The sequence below is a fragment of the Paroedura picta genome, chromosome 6 (assembly GCF_049243985.1).
Source record: "Paroedura picta isolate Pp20150507F chromosome 6, Ppicta_v3.0, whole genome shotgun sequence".
Lineage (NCBI taxonomy): Eukaryota > Metazoa > Chordata > Lepidosauria > Squamata > Gekkonidae > Paroedura > Paroedura picta.
Genome location: NC_135374.1, coordinates 103,044,496 through 103,061,623, shown reverse-complemented (window position 1 = coordinate 103,061,623; position 17,128 = coordinate 103,044,496). Strand labels below are relative to the sequence as shown.

The following is a 17,128-nucleotide window of genomic DNA, read 5'->3' as shown; positions in this document are numbered from 1 at the left end:
ATCTTTTTTTCTTCTTCTTCCAAAAGCCATTCTCTGTGATTTTTGTTTCTTTTCATCCACAATCGCCAATCGCCTAATGCAATGGATCCAGCCACATGAAGAGCCGCAGAAAGGCGCGGGGAGCGGTCGGATACTCCCGATGGCTTTTCCGGACTAGTTTCTGCTCTTCCCAGTCCGTCCTGTGGATTCTGCCTTTCTCAGCCCGTCCGTTTCGCTTGCAAAGTTCGCCAATGGAGTCAGCGTAAGGATGGGACGGCGGAGGCGCAAACCCGGGAGAAAGTCCAGAGACGGACGGGAAGGCAAGTAACACCTCAGCTCCGGTTGTGTGTGTGTGTGTGTGTGTGTGTGTGGAGGGGGGGAGTGGGGGGGGGTCTGCTATAAGGCAAAAGCGGTGTAGAAACGGGAGTTGCTCTGCTCCCCAACAGAAATGCAACTGGTTATGTGCATAGAGATGCCTGCACAGCCTGCTCTTCAGATGCTACACACACACATACACACACACACAACAATTTTAACAGCCCTGTTCTCCTTGACTCGGAAAACCATCTTTCACGGGAGGCACTCAAACGAATCGCAGGAATGCCCTCAGGAAATAACGGGAGCTCCCCGTAGGCCCAGTGGATATCAGGGGAAGGAGGAATGCCCGTTGACCGGACTAACCTCCATTGAAACGTACTGCAAAGCTGCGAATAAAACTAGGAACAGACTCCCAGAAAGCGTGGAATGGATGTTGCAAGCGTGGCCCTGGGACTTGGAATGGCAGCCCAGCGAGTGGAATGACGGAGACTGGCAATGCCAGGAGGGTCACCAGCAAAATGGGATAGGACCCCGTGAGGAGTATGATCCCTCCCTAAGTGGAGTGACCATCTCTGGGAGCTGCATGGGTGTTCCTGGGAGCGGAATGACACCCACGGGGGGGGGGGAGGAATTGATCCCTCCACGAGAGGAATGACCTCCATCATTCCAAACCTTGATCAACCATGACACCCCCCCGGGGGGGGGGGAGAATGTTCGAGGCCCGCTGCTATTTCTTTTAATCCATCCCTGGTTTTACTCAAACTTTTGCAGTCTTTCCATTCCTTTCAAGGGAGGCCAGTCGAATCCATTGGCATTCCCAGTCCCCATGCTATCCAATGGACATTCAGGAGAGCTCCTGATTTGTTTCTAGCGGGCAGTCTTGGCCGGTGGTTTTACTACAGCTCATTTGGGCACTCATCACTCTCCTCCCACCCACTCACATCCTTCCCTCCCCCCCCCCCCACGCGCCAGAAATCTATCAGGTAAGCGGGTACTGGTTGTAGTCTAGAAGGGGAGATGGGGTGGGGTGTCGGGGGGAAGGGGTGGGAGAGGGAAGGATCTCCATCACTTTGGGAGGAAAAACAGGTTGCCCCCCCTCCCTTCCATAGCCGGATGGGGAACGGCGGGTGGGAAGCTCTCCCGTGCCAGTTCTCACTCCTCCGTCTCATCCCGACGTATATACAAATACAGCCGGGCTCCGCAGTTCAGTGTGGGCAGGAGGAGGGGAAGAAAAAGACCAGAAAGAAGCCGCCAAGACGCCTAACGCAGTGTGACAACCTCGCTAGCTACCGCAGGGTGGGAGGCAGCGATACGTGGGGACGGGGTGGGGGTGGGGGAGGAATGGCGTGCGGTACAATTACCTCCGATCGCTCGTCGCTTGACACCCTGACACTAATTCGAGCCAAAGCCGCGGCGGGGCTAGCGAGAGGCGACTCCCCCTGCCAGGTGTGAGCGCCCTGCGCGGAGCGAGGAGCTGCGGAGGGAGGCAGGAAGGAAACGTTCAACTTTCCCCAGTCTTTCAACGCCAGCGATGAAAGAATCCATTTAGGAGAGAGGGGAGCCCTTTGCGCAGATGACGGCCGGGGAGCCGATATTCCTTTAACGCCGGCCCTGGATTGATTCCTTTCGCTCTCTCTCTCTCGCTCGCTCCCTCCCCCGACCCTGCAAATCTCTCCCCCCCCCCCCATTTCTCCAGCATTCCCTCAGCAGATGGATTTTTGCCACTGCGGCTCAGCAGAGGGTGTCAGATCTTTTCGGAGTGCACAAGGCTGGAGAGAGAGAGAGCGAGAGAGCGAGAGAGAGAGAAAGAGAGCGCACAGCAGAGCCTCTTCGCAACTCCTGCCTCCGGTGCGCGAATGAGTGAGTAAGCGTGCAGCTCGGAAGACGGGAGGAGGGGGATTAAAAGAAGAAGAAGGCGACGACGGCCAGAAGAGCGAGCGAGAGAGAGAAGAGGGGAAGAGAGGAGGAAGGACCGCGAGGCGGAGAGACAGACAGACAAGGCAGACCGACCGACCGACGGAGAGAGAGACGAACGCGAGGCAACGCGGTAAGGGGCGCCATGGACAGACCGAAAAACGCCGCGATTGCAGAATTTTTGCCGCGCCATTGGTTCGGCAGCCCGGCGCTGGACTGGGCGTGATTTCAGCACCAAGGGGGACTGGACAGCACCCAGCGGGGGGTCTCCCGGGCAGCCGGCGGCGGCGGCCGCGACAGCCATTCCGGAGGCGAGGAAAAGGCAAGGTCAGTCCGCAGCCGAGCCCAGCCGAGCCATGCCCACGGCCGGCTCGCCTCTCCCCCCGCTGCGCCCCCAGCCCCGCCGCTCGCCCGCAAATGCAGCGGCTGCTCCCGCTGCCTCTGCCGCCGCTGCCTAGCGCAATCCTTCCGTGAAGCCGCGGCGGACCGGAGATCGACTTCACCGATTTTTCCCCCCCTCTTGGGGAAGAGGGGTGGGGGCCTTCCGGGGGTGGGGGTTATGCACCGGGGCGGGAGGGGGGGCTCTCTTCGCCTTTTTCCTCTTCCTCTTTTTCTGGAGAGTTTGTGGATATGATCTCTGACCGGCGTCCGAGCTGTTGCAGTGTTGGCGGGGACAGAAAGGGCTAAAAAAAAAAGAAGACCAGACAGCGCCCCCCCCCCCGCAAACACACACACACACACACACACTGCGATCTCTCCCTTCCCTCGCCTAAGTTTCATTTCTTCCCTACACAACACGTTCTTTCTCTTTGTTGGGGGACCTCCCCTTCCTCCTTTTTTATTTTTATTCTTTTTTTCTTGGCGATGGTTCGGACCTTCCATGCCCGGGAGGGACTGGACCGGGCTTCGGCGTAAGGGTAAAGATTCGCCTCGCAGTTCCTCCGTCTGCTCCAGTCCGGGGATGACTCGCCGGGTGTAAAAATGCTGCTTTGGATCCTGTTACTGGAGACGTCTCTTTGTTTCGCCGCCGGGAATGTTACAGGGGACGTTTGCAAAGAGAAGATCTGCTCGTGCACCGAGGTCGAGGGCGACCTGCACGTCGACTGCGAGAAGAAGGGCTTCACCAGCCTGCAGCGCTTCTCGGCCCCCACCTCGCAGTTCTACCATTTGTTCCTGCACGGCAATTCCCTCACGCGCCTTTTCCCCAATGAGTTTGCGAACTTTTACAATGCGGTCAGCTTGCACATGGAGAACAACGGCTTGCACGAGATCGTGCCGGGGGCTTTCCTGGGGCTGCAGCTGGTGAAGCGGCTGCACATCAACAACAACAAGATCAAGTCCTTCCGCAAGCAGACCTTCCTGGGACTGGACGATCTGGAATACCTGCAGGCCGACTTCAATTTGCTGAGGGACATTGACCCGGGCGCTTTCCGGGACTTGAACAAGCTGGAGGTGCTCATCCTCAACGACAACCTCATCAGTGTCCTGCCGGCCAACGTGTTCCAGTACGTGCCCATCACCCACCTGGACCTGCGGGGCAATCGCCTGAAAACCTTGCCTTACGAGGACGTCCTGGAGCAGATCCCGGGCATCGCCGAGATCCTGCTCGAGGACAACCCTTGGGACTGCACGTGCGACCTCCTCTCGCTGAAAGAATGGCTGGAGAACATCCCCAAGAACGCCCTGATCGGCCGGGTGATCTGCGAGGCCCCCACCCGGCTGCAGGGCAAAGACCTGAACGAGACCACCGAGCAAGAGCTGTGTAGGAAAAACCGAGTGGACTCCAGCCTGGCTGCTCCCCCCGCGGAAGAGGACACCTTCGATCCGGGCCCCATCCCAACCCCTTTCAAGATCCACGGCAAGGAGGACCTGGCCACGCCCGGCTCCGCTCCTCATGGGGGCACCAAGATCCCGGTCAACTGGCAGCTCAAGACCAGACCCACCGCTCCGGGCTCGACCCTGGCCGTCAAAGGCAAGGCCGCCTCCAGCCCCAGCACGCCTTGCCCGGCCACCTGCACCTGCCACCAGATCCCCGGAGGATTCAAGGTGAACTGCAACGACGGCAACGTGAGCAGCTTGATGGACCTGAAGCCCAAGCCGGCCAACGTGCACGAGCTGTTCCTGCGGGGCAACAAGATCCACACCATCCGGAAGTCGCATTTTGTGGATTACCGGAAGCTTAACCTGCTGGACCTGGGAAACAATAACATTGCCACCATGGAGAACAACACCTTCAAGAACCTTCTGGAGCTGGTGTGGCTCTACATGGACAACAACTACTTGGACATTCTCTCCCGGGAGAAGTTCAATGGCCTGCAGAACCTCGAGTACCTGAACATGGAGTTTAATGTCATCCAGCTCATCATGCCGGGCACTTTCCACGCCATGCCCAAACTGAGGGTCCTCATCTTGAACAACAACCTGCTGAGGTCCCTCCCCGTAGATGTCTTTGCTGGGGTCTCTCTCTCCAAGCTCAGCATCCACAACAACTATTTCCTCTACCTGCCAGTGGCCGGGGTGCTGGACCAGCTCACCTCCATCACCCAAATAGACTTACACGACAACCCCTGGGACTGCAAGTGCCCCATTGTCCCTTTCAAGCAGTGGGTGGAGATGCTGAGGCCCAAGGTGATGATGAGCGACCTGCGATGTGAGACTCCCGAAGAGTTTTTCAAGGAGGACTTCGAGTCCCTCTCCAATGAGGTCATCTGCCCCCAGCTCAAAGTCATGCCGACCTTGACTTCCACCCATAAGAACAGCACGGGGCTGGCTGAGACCGGGACTCATTCCAACTCCTACCTGGAGACCAGCAGGGTCTCCATCTCGGTGTTGGTGCCTGGCCTGCTGTTGGTCTTCGTCACCTCTGCCTTCACAGTGGTGGGCATGCTGGTCTTCATCCTGAGGAACCGGAAGCGCTCCAAGAGGAGGGATGCCAACTCTTCCGCCTCAGAGATCAACTCCTTGCAGACTGTTTGTGACTCCTCCTACTGGCACAATGGACCATACAGTGCAGACGGGGCCCATAGGGTGTATGACTGTGGCTCTCACTCCATATCAGACTGAGACACCGGACTGGGGAGGGGGGAGAACTACAAAACCAACAACAAAGGGAACCAGTCTTGTATGGGCAGTCCATTCCGCTTCAGCCATTCGCAGCGTCCTCTTCCCTTGGGTGGTTCCAGCTCCCTTTTTCCTGATCTGTACATTTGCTGTCTCGTCCACTGATATGAATGGACCACAACAAGGGAGGGGGAGCTGGGTCCTCTTTTCAAGCTACCTTCTGGTGAAAGGCACCTCCCCGCTGCTCACCCACACTGGGATCCCACTGAGGAGATGCTGGCTCTTAATTTAATTTAATTTTGCTTCCCCTTTAGCCCCCACCTCCCCCTCCCCCCCAAAAAAACCCCCTGAAGCTGTACTTGGTGCAAATGTGCACAGCTCATGGGGAGGGGAGAGGGGGGGGAGAACCGAGGATTGAATAGGAGAAGAGAAAGAGAAAAGAAATTCAGTATTGCAGGGGGGTGAGGACCCCTCAAGACCCTATGGATTTATTTGGATCTGTGTGTGGGGGCTCCCCCTAGTGGTGACCTCCGCACGGCGACCCGAGCAGGAACGTCCAGTTGCACGAAGGCATGAATGTAATGTAAATAAACGACTCTGATTTCAAGCGACCCACCCCGGCCCCCTCCCCCTCCCCCTTTTCACGAAAACGAACAATCCCAAGTTGCTGCATGGCTCGCATGGATACAAACCACGCAGGGACGCTCCGGCCCCAATGGAAGCGGCGCCCAGTTCATCTCGTCCTTCCTCTTACCTGATAAGTTCCATCGTATCAAACTTTCTATATACAAAAAAATACAGTATACTAAGAATAAAAAAGTGCCATTTCGCCATTATTTTTGTGTGATTGATAGGCAGTAGAGATCGTCCTTTTACTGTGAATCAAACGAGGGACAAACCAACAAAAATGTAAAGAATTTTATTTAAGACATGTTTGCATGGCTCTAGTCTCATGGGTTCAGGTTTTGCGTTTCGGGATGGGGGGCGAGTTTCTTACTTTGTCTGATGAGTTTTCTCTCTGTTGGGGGGGGGAGGGAGTCGGGGGTCAGTTTGCTTCTGGTTCTTTTACATTTCCTTTGGAAGAGGAGATCTCTAAAAAATGATTTTTTTCCATCTGATTTCTTTAAAAACAAAAACACCCTTGGCGTTTTAAAAGTGTTCAAAGATTGGAGGCTTAAAATAATAATAATAATAATAAGGAGCAGTTTGGCATGATTCGTTAAGGCCATTCGAGTGCTTAAGCTGCCCAAACGACTATTTCCTTTTCCTTTTGTGCTTTTGAACATCACAGACTTTAAAAATATATATCAAACTGGAGGAAATCCGAGCTTGGGGCGGGCGGGGGGAGCGGGCGGGCGGGGGGAAGCAAGCAAGACTTCAGTAATTCTATTCGAGGATTTTATAATGGCATATTTTTTCAGTATTAAAGTGAAAATTGTTTTCAAAGCTTGGGTCCTTCGGCATTTCTTCCCCAGCGTCAATTTTCTCAGTGTGTGTGGGGAGGGGGGGGGGAGGCGGGGGCGGGGAAGCCCCTCCCTCGTTTCTGACTTCCCACCCGAGCGTCGCTTTGTTTGCTTCTTAATCCTTGTCAATTTCAGTTCCCCCTTCCCTTCTGTTTCTTAGACCGTGTCAATTTCAGCCTTCCCTTCCCGTCTGCCTTTGAAACCGTGTCAATTTCAGTCGGCGCTGGTGGCGGTTTCCCCTCCCCCCACTTTTTTTTTTTTTTGCTTTGAATGCAGCACTGAAGCCCTTTCCCTCTTCATCCCGGAGATGCCGCCGTTTGCCTCTGCAGCCCTGGCTGCTCACTGCAGATAGACTCGGGAGGTGGGTGGGAATTGGATCGCGCCGGCTCGGCCTCCGATCGCGCTGGCGAAGGCGGGGGAGGCGGCCTCCATTGGGTAGCGCCGCTTTGAAAGGCGATGATTGACAGAGCGCCAGGCAGGCCGGTGGTGGCGATTGGGAGGCAGGCCGGCAGCTGGGGGGGGGGGCACGGGAGGAAAGGCAACTCATTAGCAACGGAGGAATTTCCTGACCCCCCCTCCCCCCCATGGAAGAGGAGACTTGGGAAATAAATCCCTCTCGTTGCTGCCCGCTTCCACCCTTAAGGGCGAGAAATACCCGGCTAGGCACCCCCCCCCCCCTCGCTGAATTCCCCATGGAGGAAAGAAAAAATTCAAGTCAGCTGCTTCTGGCTTTCCGCAGGCGAAGAACCACGTTCAAGAGGGAAAATACTGGAACACCCCCCCCCCCCATTTTTAATGCTTATTTTTGGAGCACTGGAAGTTAAATGTCAACAGTTTTGCATATGTTGGATCGTGCACTTTCCATGCACTTTAGAAGTAGATTTTCTTGTTTCACTGCAAGAAAATCCAGCTTCAAAAGCACATTGGAAGTGCATGATCCAACATGTAAAAAATGGGGGGGGGGTAGAGAGTAGGGGCCCCACATAAAAACCCAGACTGTACCAGATCCTCACTATAGAATGATCCAGAAAGGGCGACATTTCCTCAACTTGTCCTATTACTTCCTATTGCTTGTGTGACTTTTTGATGGGTAATAACTACTACTGGTAGTAAAACTAACAGTTGATTTTGGGCTGATCCTGCATTGAGCAGAGGGTTGGACTAGATGGCCTGTATGGCCCCTTCCAACTCTTATGTTTCCATGCATACTTATAATAACAATAACTGCTGCTTTGTACAAAAAATGCCTCCTAAAAAAGGAACAATTGTTATTTTTTTCATTTTCAGCGAATTTGAGGAATTTAATCCAAAAACTTGCTTCATTAAGAAAAAGCAAAACAAACAAACAACCCCCCCCCCCATCCAATGCAGAATAGTATCACTCTAAGAACATTATGCTGGCAACCAGCCCCACTGAACAGATCTGAATTGGGTTCTGCTTCAGAAACCCCCTCCTTTTCCAAGGTCACTGTATGAATTGGCTTTGCAAGCTTAGCGAATATACAACAATAGTGTTAGGAGTTTGGATGGAAAAGACAAGAGAGGGCCAGAAGAGAGCAAAAGGGATTATCAATTACCTGGATAATTCAGACTCTGTTTTAAAAAAACAAACAAATGTAGCACAGGTACCAATCTTATCAAGGTGCACATTCACCTTAGCACCTTGCCTAGAGTCTTAGGCTTTCCACTAAGAAATACTGCAGCTGGGATTGAAAGACACACTGTACTAAGAAATCACAGCGGGGATTCATTCTGGGATTCATTCTGCAAGCCCTTCCTTCTGGGAACTGCATAACTCTGGTCCCCTTGTTTTACACTCTCTCCTAAGAACAGGTTGCTGCTAACTTCTAATGGCCTGACCATTTTTTTTTTACTGACCTGACAAAAGAAACAAAGAAGGATCTCCCTTCCCTTTGCATACCAGATAATTTCCACCAGTAACATTGATCATTTTATAGGCAATCAATAGCCAGTAAACAGGGGGGGGGGGAGTCTTTTTGTGTTTTAGACAATCTGTTGATTCCTGAACCTCTTCGATTTCTTGGACTTTTTGTCTTCAAAGAGCACTTGGATTAGAATCAAAGTGTTAACCAACCAGGATCAATTAAAAGCACATCAAAGTGATTCTGTATTTTATCAGTAGGATTACAATCATTTTTGGAGGGGGGGGGGACATACATGTCCACCATCTCCCTGGATTTTTATACAATGACAACCAGGAGATGGAAGCATACCCTAATAACAGCGAGAGAATAATGCAGGGAGATATTTCAATATATCTCACTCACATCTATTATTAAATGCCATAAAATATATTTGATTCATCTGGATAAAGCCTCACGGCCTCTATAATATTTATACAGTGGGAAATCATACACAATATTGGTGGCTTGGCCTCATTAGCCATTTACGTATTTATTATACATTGTGCGATCTCCTGTGTTGTTCAAGGGTTATGAAAGAACCAGCTCGCTAGCTATAAAGACTGGGCATCATGCCGTGAAGGTTGTTGCATCTAGCTGAATGGGTCTTCAATTAATCAAACTTTAAAAAAGAGAGAGAGATTTCAATAATACCAGGTGTGAAGGGAAGGGGGGAAGGGAAGACAGCTTATTTACTTTGTACAACTTGGAACGGAGTATTTCCTGTGATGCTGCAGAGCTAAGAATAGTCCCGAACTTAATCTGTTGCCATAGGAATGTATGCTTGAATGTATACGAGTAGCTTACGTGCTTATTTATTAGAAAGCTGAATGGGGTTTATCCTGTGTAGCAACATTGTCATGCGCTGAATTGGATAAAGAATGAATCCGATTTCGCCTCGCAAAAAGGTCTCCCGTGTTCCTCTTCGCATCGGTGCGCGTTCTTGCCCGTTGTATTGATTCCCTTCTGAGTGCATGTTTCATTTTGCTCAACTGATCAATTGGGGTCTGTGTCTTTTGCCGCGGAAAGGCTATGGAAAGGGTTAGGCTAGAAACAGGAGTTGGGAAAAGAATCTGAGCTCTAGCAGACAATGAATGGAGAACGTGTGGCGAACGGTACCTCGCATGACTGTATAATAGCATGAATGGATGATCTTTCAGGACTTTGGGCAAAATCTTTATTAAATCCAAAGTAGAGTTCTCCTGGGAGGGTGGAGAAAATCTCGTTTTCTTTAATCCCTTCTGCAAATAGAATCATCTCTGAATGGTAGAAATCATGCTAAACCAAAGCCCAGCTTATTAGTGTAGGCTGTTTTTGCTGCTGCCACATTCCACTGCTAACCCACGTGATCAGTTGCATATCTGTGAAGTGCCAGGCTTGTAATCAAGCCCAACTCTCCCTATTTCTTACTCGGGGCAACCCTTAATGTTGTCGAGTTCTACAGGCGTGGTCTTATGTCACCTCCACCACTGAGTCATCTGTTTCGTGGCTAACCATCCGGAGAGGCTGCCACATGGTTTGTGACTGTAATGACAGCTTCATCACCGGAGTAAAATGTCAGTGCAGCTTCAGAAAAGGGCCTGGCTGATAGCCATTGTGAAAATATTGCGTAGCAGGTCATCAATTCTGAAAGGCCATGAACTCAGCTGATGAAAATGTAGGGCCAAGATATGTCAATGGGCTTCAAATCTCAGAGCATCAAATTTTGCCACGTGGAGCTCAGAGCATGCTCAGGGACCAGTGGCTGGAGCCAAGCAGTAGAAGAGGGACATCACCTTCATGCCCTGCTTGTGAACTTGCCACAAGTTAGAAGCTGGTGGTCTGTCGCACCAAGGCAATTTGTTATGTGTCCCGGTTCTTCATCAATTTGGGCTTCACTTTCACTCCAAGGTGATCAGTTGACCAGTGCTTCTACTGGATTGGGTAATTAAGCCGACATCCACTCGGTGAGCTGCTAAAGGGATGTTCCCATGGCTTCCAGAATGGGGATTCTTCCCAATTCACTTCTTAAAATAAGAGGCTTGCTCTTTCAAATACCAAACAATGGATTGGACAGACTATCAGTCTGACTCCTGAGATGGAATTTGTGGCGGTGAGACTTCTTTTTACTCCCCAAGAAACATCTATGAAAGTTTTTTATACAGATTAGGGGGGAATAAGAGAGGGGGGGAAATAGAACAAAAAACAGACATATCAACTTCTTTACAATAATTTTAGAGTCTCCAGCCAACCAGGATCATAAACTAGAGTTTACACATCAGATCTATCCATTTCTATGAAGCTTTTTAAATTAAGGTTGCAATTAAAATTCATGCTACATTTGCTTTATCTCTAAAACCACAAGTCATCCGACCTTTACAAAAAGAGTCTTTCCTGCAAGAAGTCACTAAGAGGTTTCCAGTTAGTCATAAAGGAAGTTGTGTTATCTTTAATCAGTGACAGAAGTTGAACCATTTCAGCCAATTCTAACCTCTTCCGGTCCTCTGTGCCAGGTAGTTCTGTATCTTTCCAGGTCTGAGGGTATAAAAGTCTTGGTCAGTTATCATATGTCCCATGGCTATTTTCAAGATTTTGGCTATCAGACCCAACAGAAATACTTCTGGCCATGGCAGAGAGACGTCTGATGAGAGTGAATGAAGGAAGGCCAGGATAAAATCTACTAAAGAAGTTAAAGTTAGAATTAGAGACAGGTTTTGCTTTTGTTGTTTGTTTGTTTGTTTTAAACAGGTCGATTGAGATGCTGATCCTTTGGGTCATCTGTTATTTATTCCTAGCTTTGGTATGTGTAGGAGGATGGATTATGGCTCAGTGACAGAGCATCTGCTTGGCATGCAGAAGGCCACTGGTTCAATCCCTGGCATCCCCTGTTAAAAGGATCACCTTGAACGAGATGCAAAACACCTCTGCCTCGGAACTGGAGAACCTGAATCAGAGTATACAGAAGAACAGTTGGTTTTTATATCCTGCTTTTCTCTACCAGAAGGCGTCTCAAAGCGGCTTACAATCGCCTTCCCTTCCTCTCCTCACAATAGACACTCTGTGAAGTAGGTGGGACTGAGAGAGCCCTGATATTACTGTTCTGAGAGAACAGGACTATCAGAGCTGTGATGAGCCCAAGGTTGCATGGGGAGGAGCAGGGAACCAAACGCGTTTTGCCAGATTAGAAGCCCCCATTCTTAACCACTACACCAAGCTGGCTTTTGATAGATCATATGTTTAATAACTTTCTCAAGTTAACCTTTGGAGATGAATCCCTTGCCAGTGTTGAAACTACTGGCAATAATGAATGGCATATCTCCTCCTTACGCTCCATGTTAATGAGATTCCACTCTAAAGTCATGAATCCACTGATTATTGACCTACCCACTGAAGGGATCACCTTTGGAATGGAGCCAAAGAAGCAAGTGGAAAAGTAAAATCTGGGTCAGTTAAAAATGCAAGCATCAAAGGAGTATACCAGCCTCTTTGCCTGATATTTATTGTAAACTGTCGCCCTCATGTTTGCAAAGGCATAGATTAGAAAGGCTGCAAGTTCAGGCCTTACACTGAAAGACTAGTTTGTAAACGGGCACCTCTGTGTGGACCTTACTAGGTTTCGGTCTATCTGCAGCCTCGAGCTCAAATGGGACTATGGCTCAATAGTAGCATATCTGCTCTGTATGTAGAAGGCCCCAGGTCCAGTATCTAAGATGTCCAATGACAAGGATCAGGCAGTAGATGATAAGACCCTTCTTGAGACCTTGAAAATATACTGCTAGATGGACTCAGATGGACTCAGGTATGGCTCAGGGCTAGTGGCTAAGGAGGGCTTACCCTGGTCAGTACCTGGATGGGCATCTTGCTGCCTTGGTGGTGGACAGTGCCATCAAGTCAAAGCCAAAGTCTGGTGACCTTCTATGATGGTCAAAGCAACAGATATTCAAAGGTAGTTTGCTATTACAGAGGCAGGTAAGGGCAAGCTACCTCTGAATATCTGTTGCTTTGAACATTGTAGAAGGTCACCAGAATTTGACTTGATGGCACTTTCCACCACAAAGGCAGCTTCATCTTTTTAGTCTGTAGGAATGACCAAATATGAATTAGTCATGTTTATTTACAGTATATATGTGAGTTTAACCTTGTTAGAATCCCACTGTTCTTGCTGTGTCTCAAAATAACCATTGAGTGTGCCTTTCCCGTTTTGATTTTCTTAATTATAATGTATAACTCATCAGAAATCTGACTCAAATTGTTTTTGTGCTGATATAATGTAACTGTGTCCATTTCCTCCTCCATTTGAATCACCTCCTTTTGTACAGAAGCCAGGTTGCAAGGACAGTCATGCTTCCTTCCTTTATGCAGTCAAATCTTGAGAGTGGGCAGTAGTTGTGTAGGATAAGAAACATGACATAGTGGAGGAGAACCATGATGTACTCTGGCCACCGCTGCTTGAAGAGGAGATCATTGAGAGAGAGCACTACAGAGCTATAGGCTGATCCACACTTTGACCCTGATTCCAAAGAACTCCCTATTTCCCTTTGACTAAGTGGGTAAAATAAAAGCGCTCTTGAGAAAAATGGACCAATAAGGGCACAAGTCCTATAGTGTATATAAGATGTGGTAGTGTGAATGCAGTTTCTTCCAGGACATATGGCTCAATGATCTAAAAATCTCTGAGGTCTGGATGTTTCTGGGTTCATGAGAATGTCCTTGCAGGTGGCCTTTGAACCAGGGTCACATCTGTAAGCCTGGTCCTTTGAGCTTATGCTAGGGCACCCAACTGAGTTCACTGTCCTTGTCCAGTTTCTTTAGGGAATGATTCCTTCTAACCTCTGTGGAATCTGGATTTAAATGTCAGCCTCTGTATTTACTACCCCCCCACCCAAATTGCAACTACCCCCCAAATTGCTACAGGATCAAACTTACACATGTTTTCAGTACTAAAGTCCAAAGCCAAATGTAGAAAGTCTGTTTGGTTATGATGAAAGAATCCGTTCCACTTAATATTTCTGGTAAGGGCTTGGAGGAGGAGCTGGTCTCATAGCTTAACTGCCACTTAGCACTTAACCCCCACTTAGGGTGGCTGTCCCACCCCTGAGTGCCTTCTCCTTCAACCAGCTTGCCTGTCTGTCCCCCACCCCTGACCACCCCCTCTTCCTTCCACTTTCCTCTGAGGCTTAGAGGCTGCAGATCCCTGCCGCATGAGAGCTGCTCCTGCTGGGGAGTTCTCTAACAAGTGCCTGCAGCCTTTCCAGGTCCTGGGGGGAGGCTGACCACAGAGTTCTTCAGCCCCCTAATCTAGTGCCCATTGTATTCCTGGCCCCGAGTAATGACTATAGGATATTGTGCCCTGACCTGAATGCCCTAGCTCCTAGCTGGATTTCATCAGATCTCAGAAGCTAAGCAAGACCAGCCCTGGTTATTATTTGGATGGGGGACTCACATGCAATATCAAAGCTGTTGCACAGAGGCAGGCAATGGCAAACCACCTCTGAATGTCCCTTGCCTTGGAAACCCACAAGGAGTTGCTATGTACTGGCTACGAATTGATGGTACTTTCTAATGCCGCATGTCTAAATGAACTCCTTACACATTCTTTATTTCAGTCCTTGCACTGTAGGTTCTTGGGTGCAAGTGAGATGAAGCTCTCACAAAGAGTATTGGGGTTTGAATGTTGGGCTAGGACAGGGCAGGATTAAAACCTTGCTGGGGAAGACTCCTATAAATCTCACAAAGTGCAGGTTCAGTAGGGGAGCATTCCATGCTTGCCTGTTATGGCTGCCCACAGGCTGAACCTCAGACCTCCTTGCCACATTGCAGTAGGGGCCACTTGGTTGTCAAATGGTAGGTGGCAAAAATGAGGGGAGGGGGGTTCTGTGGGAGAAAGGTTCAGGGGAACTTGTGAGCAGTGATGGCAATAAGTCTGCTAGGACCTGCAGCTGTGGGGCTCCTGAGAAGGTTGCCCTTGTCTGTTGGACCATTCATCATGGATAGTTTGGTACAGCACAGTGTAACCCCATTGCGAGATCAGCTCCCTGGTCCTACTTGTAGAGCAAGGAATGATTTCGGCTTCCCTGCATACTCAGCCATTAGTTCATTGAAGGACCTCAGGTCAGCCGTTTTCTCTCAACCTAACCTATATCTCAGGGCTGCTGTAAGAATCTAGTGGATAGGGAAATATCATGTGTGCTCCCTCGTGCTCCATTGATGAAATATGTGATGGAAACGCAGCAGAGAGGAAGGTTGTTCTATCTAGGCTGGGCTCCAATAGCACCTTAGAGACCCACAAGGTTTTCAGGATATAAAATCTATGTTGTCAGCAAGCAAACATCCCAAAAAGTGCTTCTTAGAAGGTGCTACAGAGACAGAGAATTAGTTTTGCCTTTGCATATGTCTGACATATGTTGAAAATAAAGATTAGAAGCCTTCAAGATTGAGCAGGCCGTCATCAAGAAAGACCATTGTGCTGTTTCTATAACCCACTGACTTGTTCTTTTTCTTAAAAAATAGCTTTTGAGAAGAAAATACTGTAACACTAAAGCAAAAAGAAAAGTATAAAGCCATGAAAAGAGGAAACGTCTGATTTTCTCTACAACAAATATGTCACAAACGTATCACATGCTTTGCAATTATATCATAGAAGAAAGCTCTCTTTGTTCTTGTTCTCTGATTTTTAAATTTTCCCTTCACCGTCAAACCCGCAAATTGCCAGTTCATTTTCTTGTCTTTTCATGCAAATAAATCCCCAAAAGGGGTTTCCAGTTAGTAATAAACGTACTTATTGTCTTTTATCTAATCAGAGAAGTAAGTTTATCCATCTCTGCGAATTCCATCCTCTTCACCAACCGTCTACTGTGGGCAATGTTGAACTTTCTCATTTTTGACCATATAATAATCTTGTTGCCGTTGTCGTGTTTTATTTTGACTTGTTCCTGTTGTCCCTTGAATTGATCCAGGGTGGGAAAGCTGTGTTTGTACTCATTTTATGGCCTTCGTCCTAATCTCCCCATTGGGGAGCTAGTGTCAGGAAGAATTCCCATTTATTTTATTGTGCAGCTACCAGTCCAGGGATTGTTCAGTTTTTCTCAGATAGCAGATGTCTGGATCATGTTTGTGCTAGTTATTTCCCCCTCAAAGTTGGTTTTACATTTCTGGGTGCTGGAAGTTATGCACACTTGGCAAAGAGAAGGACAGAGGTTTTGTTTTGTTTTTAATGTGATTGGCTAGGCGTAGAACAACTCGTGTGTAAATGAAGTCCTTGGGATATTCACATCCCCGAATTAATGCCTGTTTTGATGTTTCCTTTAATATCTGTTTTGGTGCTTTCTTGCGGGGCTTTTTAGTCATCTTGGTTTTGTGTATTTCTTGTTACCAAGATGGATGATTGGGATACTAGAACCTAGAACACTGCTTAGGGAAATTCTAGTTGTGTGGAATGAGGAAGAGGGAGAGGGAGTGAAACTGATGATGTCTTCGTGGAACTATTCACAAATGGAGCTGGAATTGTACAAATATTCTTAAATTAGGCACATTACTGTGGCTTTATTAATAGAGCATGAATCTGGAAGTGAATGCACTCAATTTGAGCTATTAATGCTATAGAGCTTTTAAAAGGAAAATAATTATTGTTTTTTTGGGATGGAGGGGAATTGGGGAAAGATTTGGATATTACCGTTTCAGGACTCCATGGCACTCATTGCTGAGTATACAGCAAGGACTGCTCACCTTATCCCCCTGCATCTTTATTCCCCCCTTCTCTCCTTCTTCTTGCAGGCTGCTTCTTCACATGCTAAATAATGCAATTTCATTCCCCTTCAGTGACTGTTTGCAAGTGAAACTTGCCATTTCACACAGTAAAATTCAATAGCAAAATGGACTGAAAGTCCATTAATTTATGTGTGTGAAAGCAACCTCAGGTTCTCCCTCCCTCCCTCCCTCCCTCCCTCCCTCCCTCCCTCCCTCCCTTCCTTCCTCCCTTCCTCCCTTCCTTCCTTCCTTCCTATGCCTATGGTCACATTTCCTTTCTGTTCCTGCCTCTCCGGCCCCATCACTCTTTCTTCCTGCCTAAACCCATTCTCCTGCACACCTGCCTGGCAGCTGACTCCTACTGACTTTTCAACCAACCCTCCTGGCTTGTCTGCTTGTCTGCTTGTCAGCCCCCCCCCTCCAAACACACCAATGGTAGCACACCAATGACTCTCCTAGCCTCCCACAATGGCTCCAGCAGCCTCACCCACCATTGAAAGAGAATAAGTGAGGACCTGTGATACTCATGGGGTTTTTTACCTCTTTATTGCCTCCCAGTCACAGCCAGCTGAGAGAGGGAAGGGCTCCCCCACTCTACATTGCAGCTGGGTCTTCACACTCCCATCTCCCAACCACCCCTGACATTAACACTAGAGAGGCCAGCTTGGCTCCAGGCCTCTGCTGCCGAGCCTATGGTTCCTGAAGCCCATCTATCCTCAAAACTTCTGTTGCTGGGCTTCCAGGATC

At 48.9% G+C, this 17,128-nt stretch overlaps 1 protein-coding gene across 1 annotated transcript; it reads left to right on the top strand.

The window, feature by feature from the left end:
• The first annotated feature begins 409 nt into the window (after nt 1–409).
• Nucleotides 410–6,107, top strand: SLITRK1 (SLIT and NTRK like family member 1). The gene is made up of 2 exons (XM_077343874.1): nt 410–1,280; nt 1,994–6,107. Exon 2 carries the CDS (start codon nt 3,193–3,195, stop codon nt 5,272–5,274), a length of 2,082 nt encoding a protein of 693 aa, XP_077199989.1. The 5' UTR covers nt 410–1,280; nt 1,994–3,192; the 3' UTR covers nt 5,275–6,107.
• Nucleotides 6,108–17,128: the final 11,021 nt, after the last annotated feature.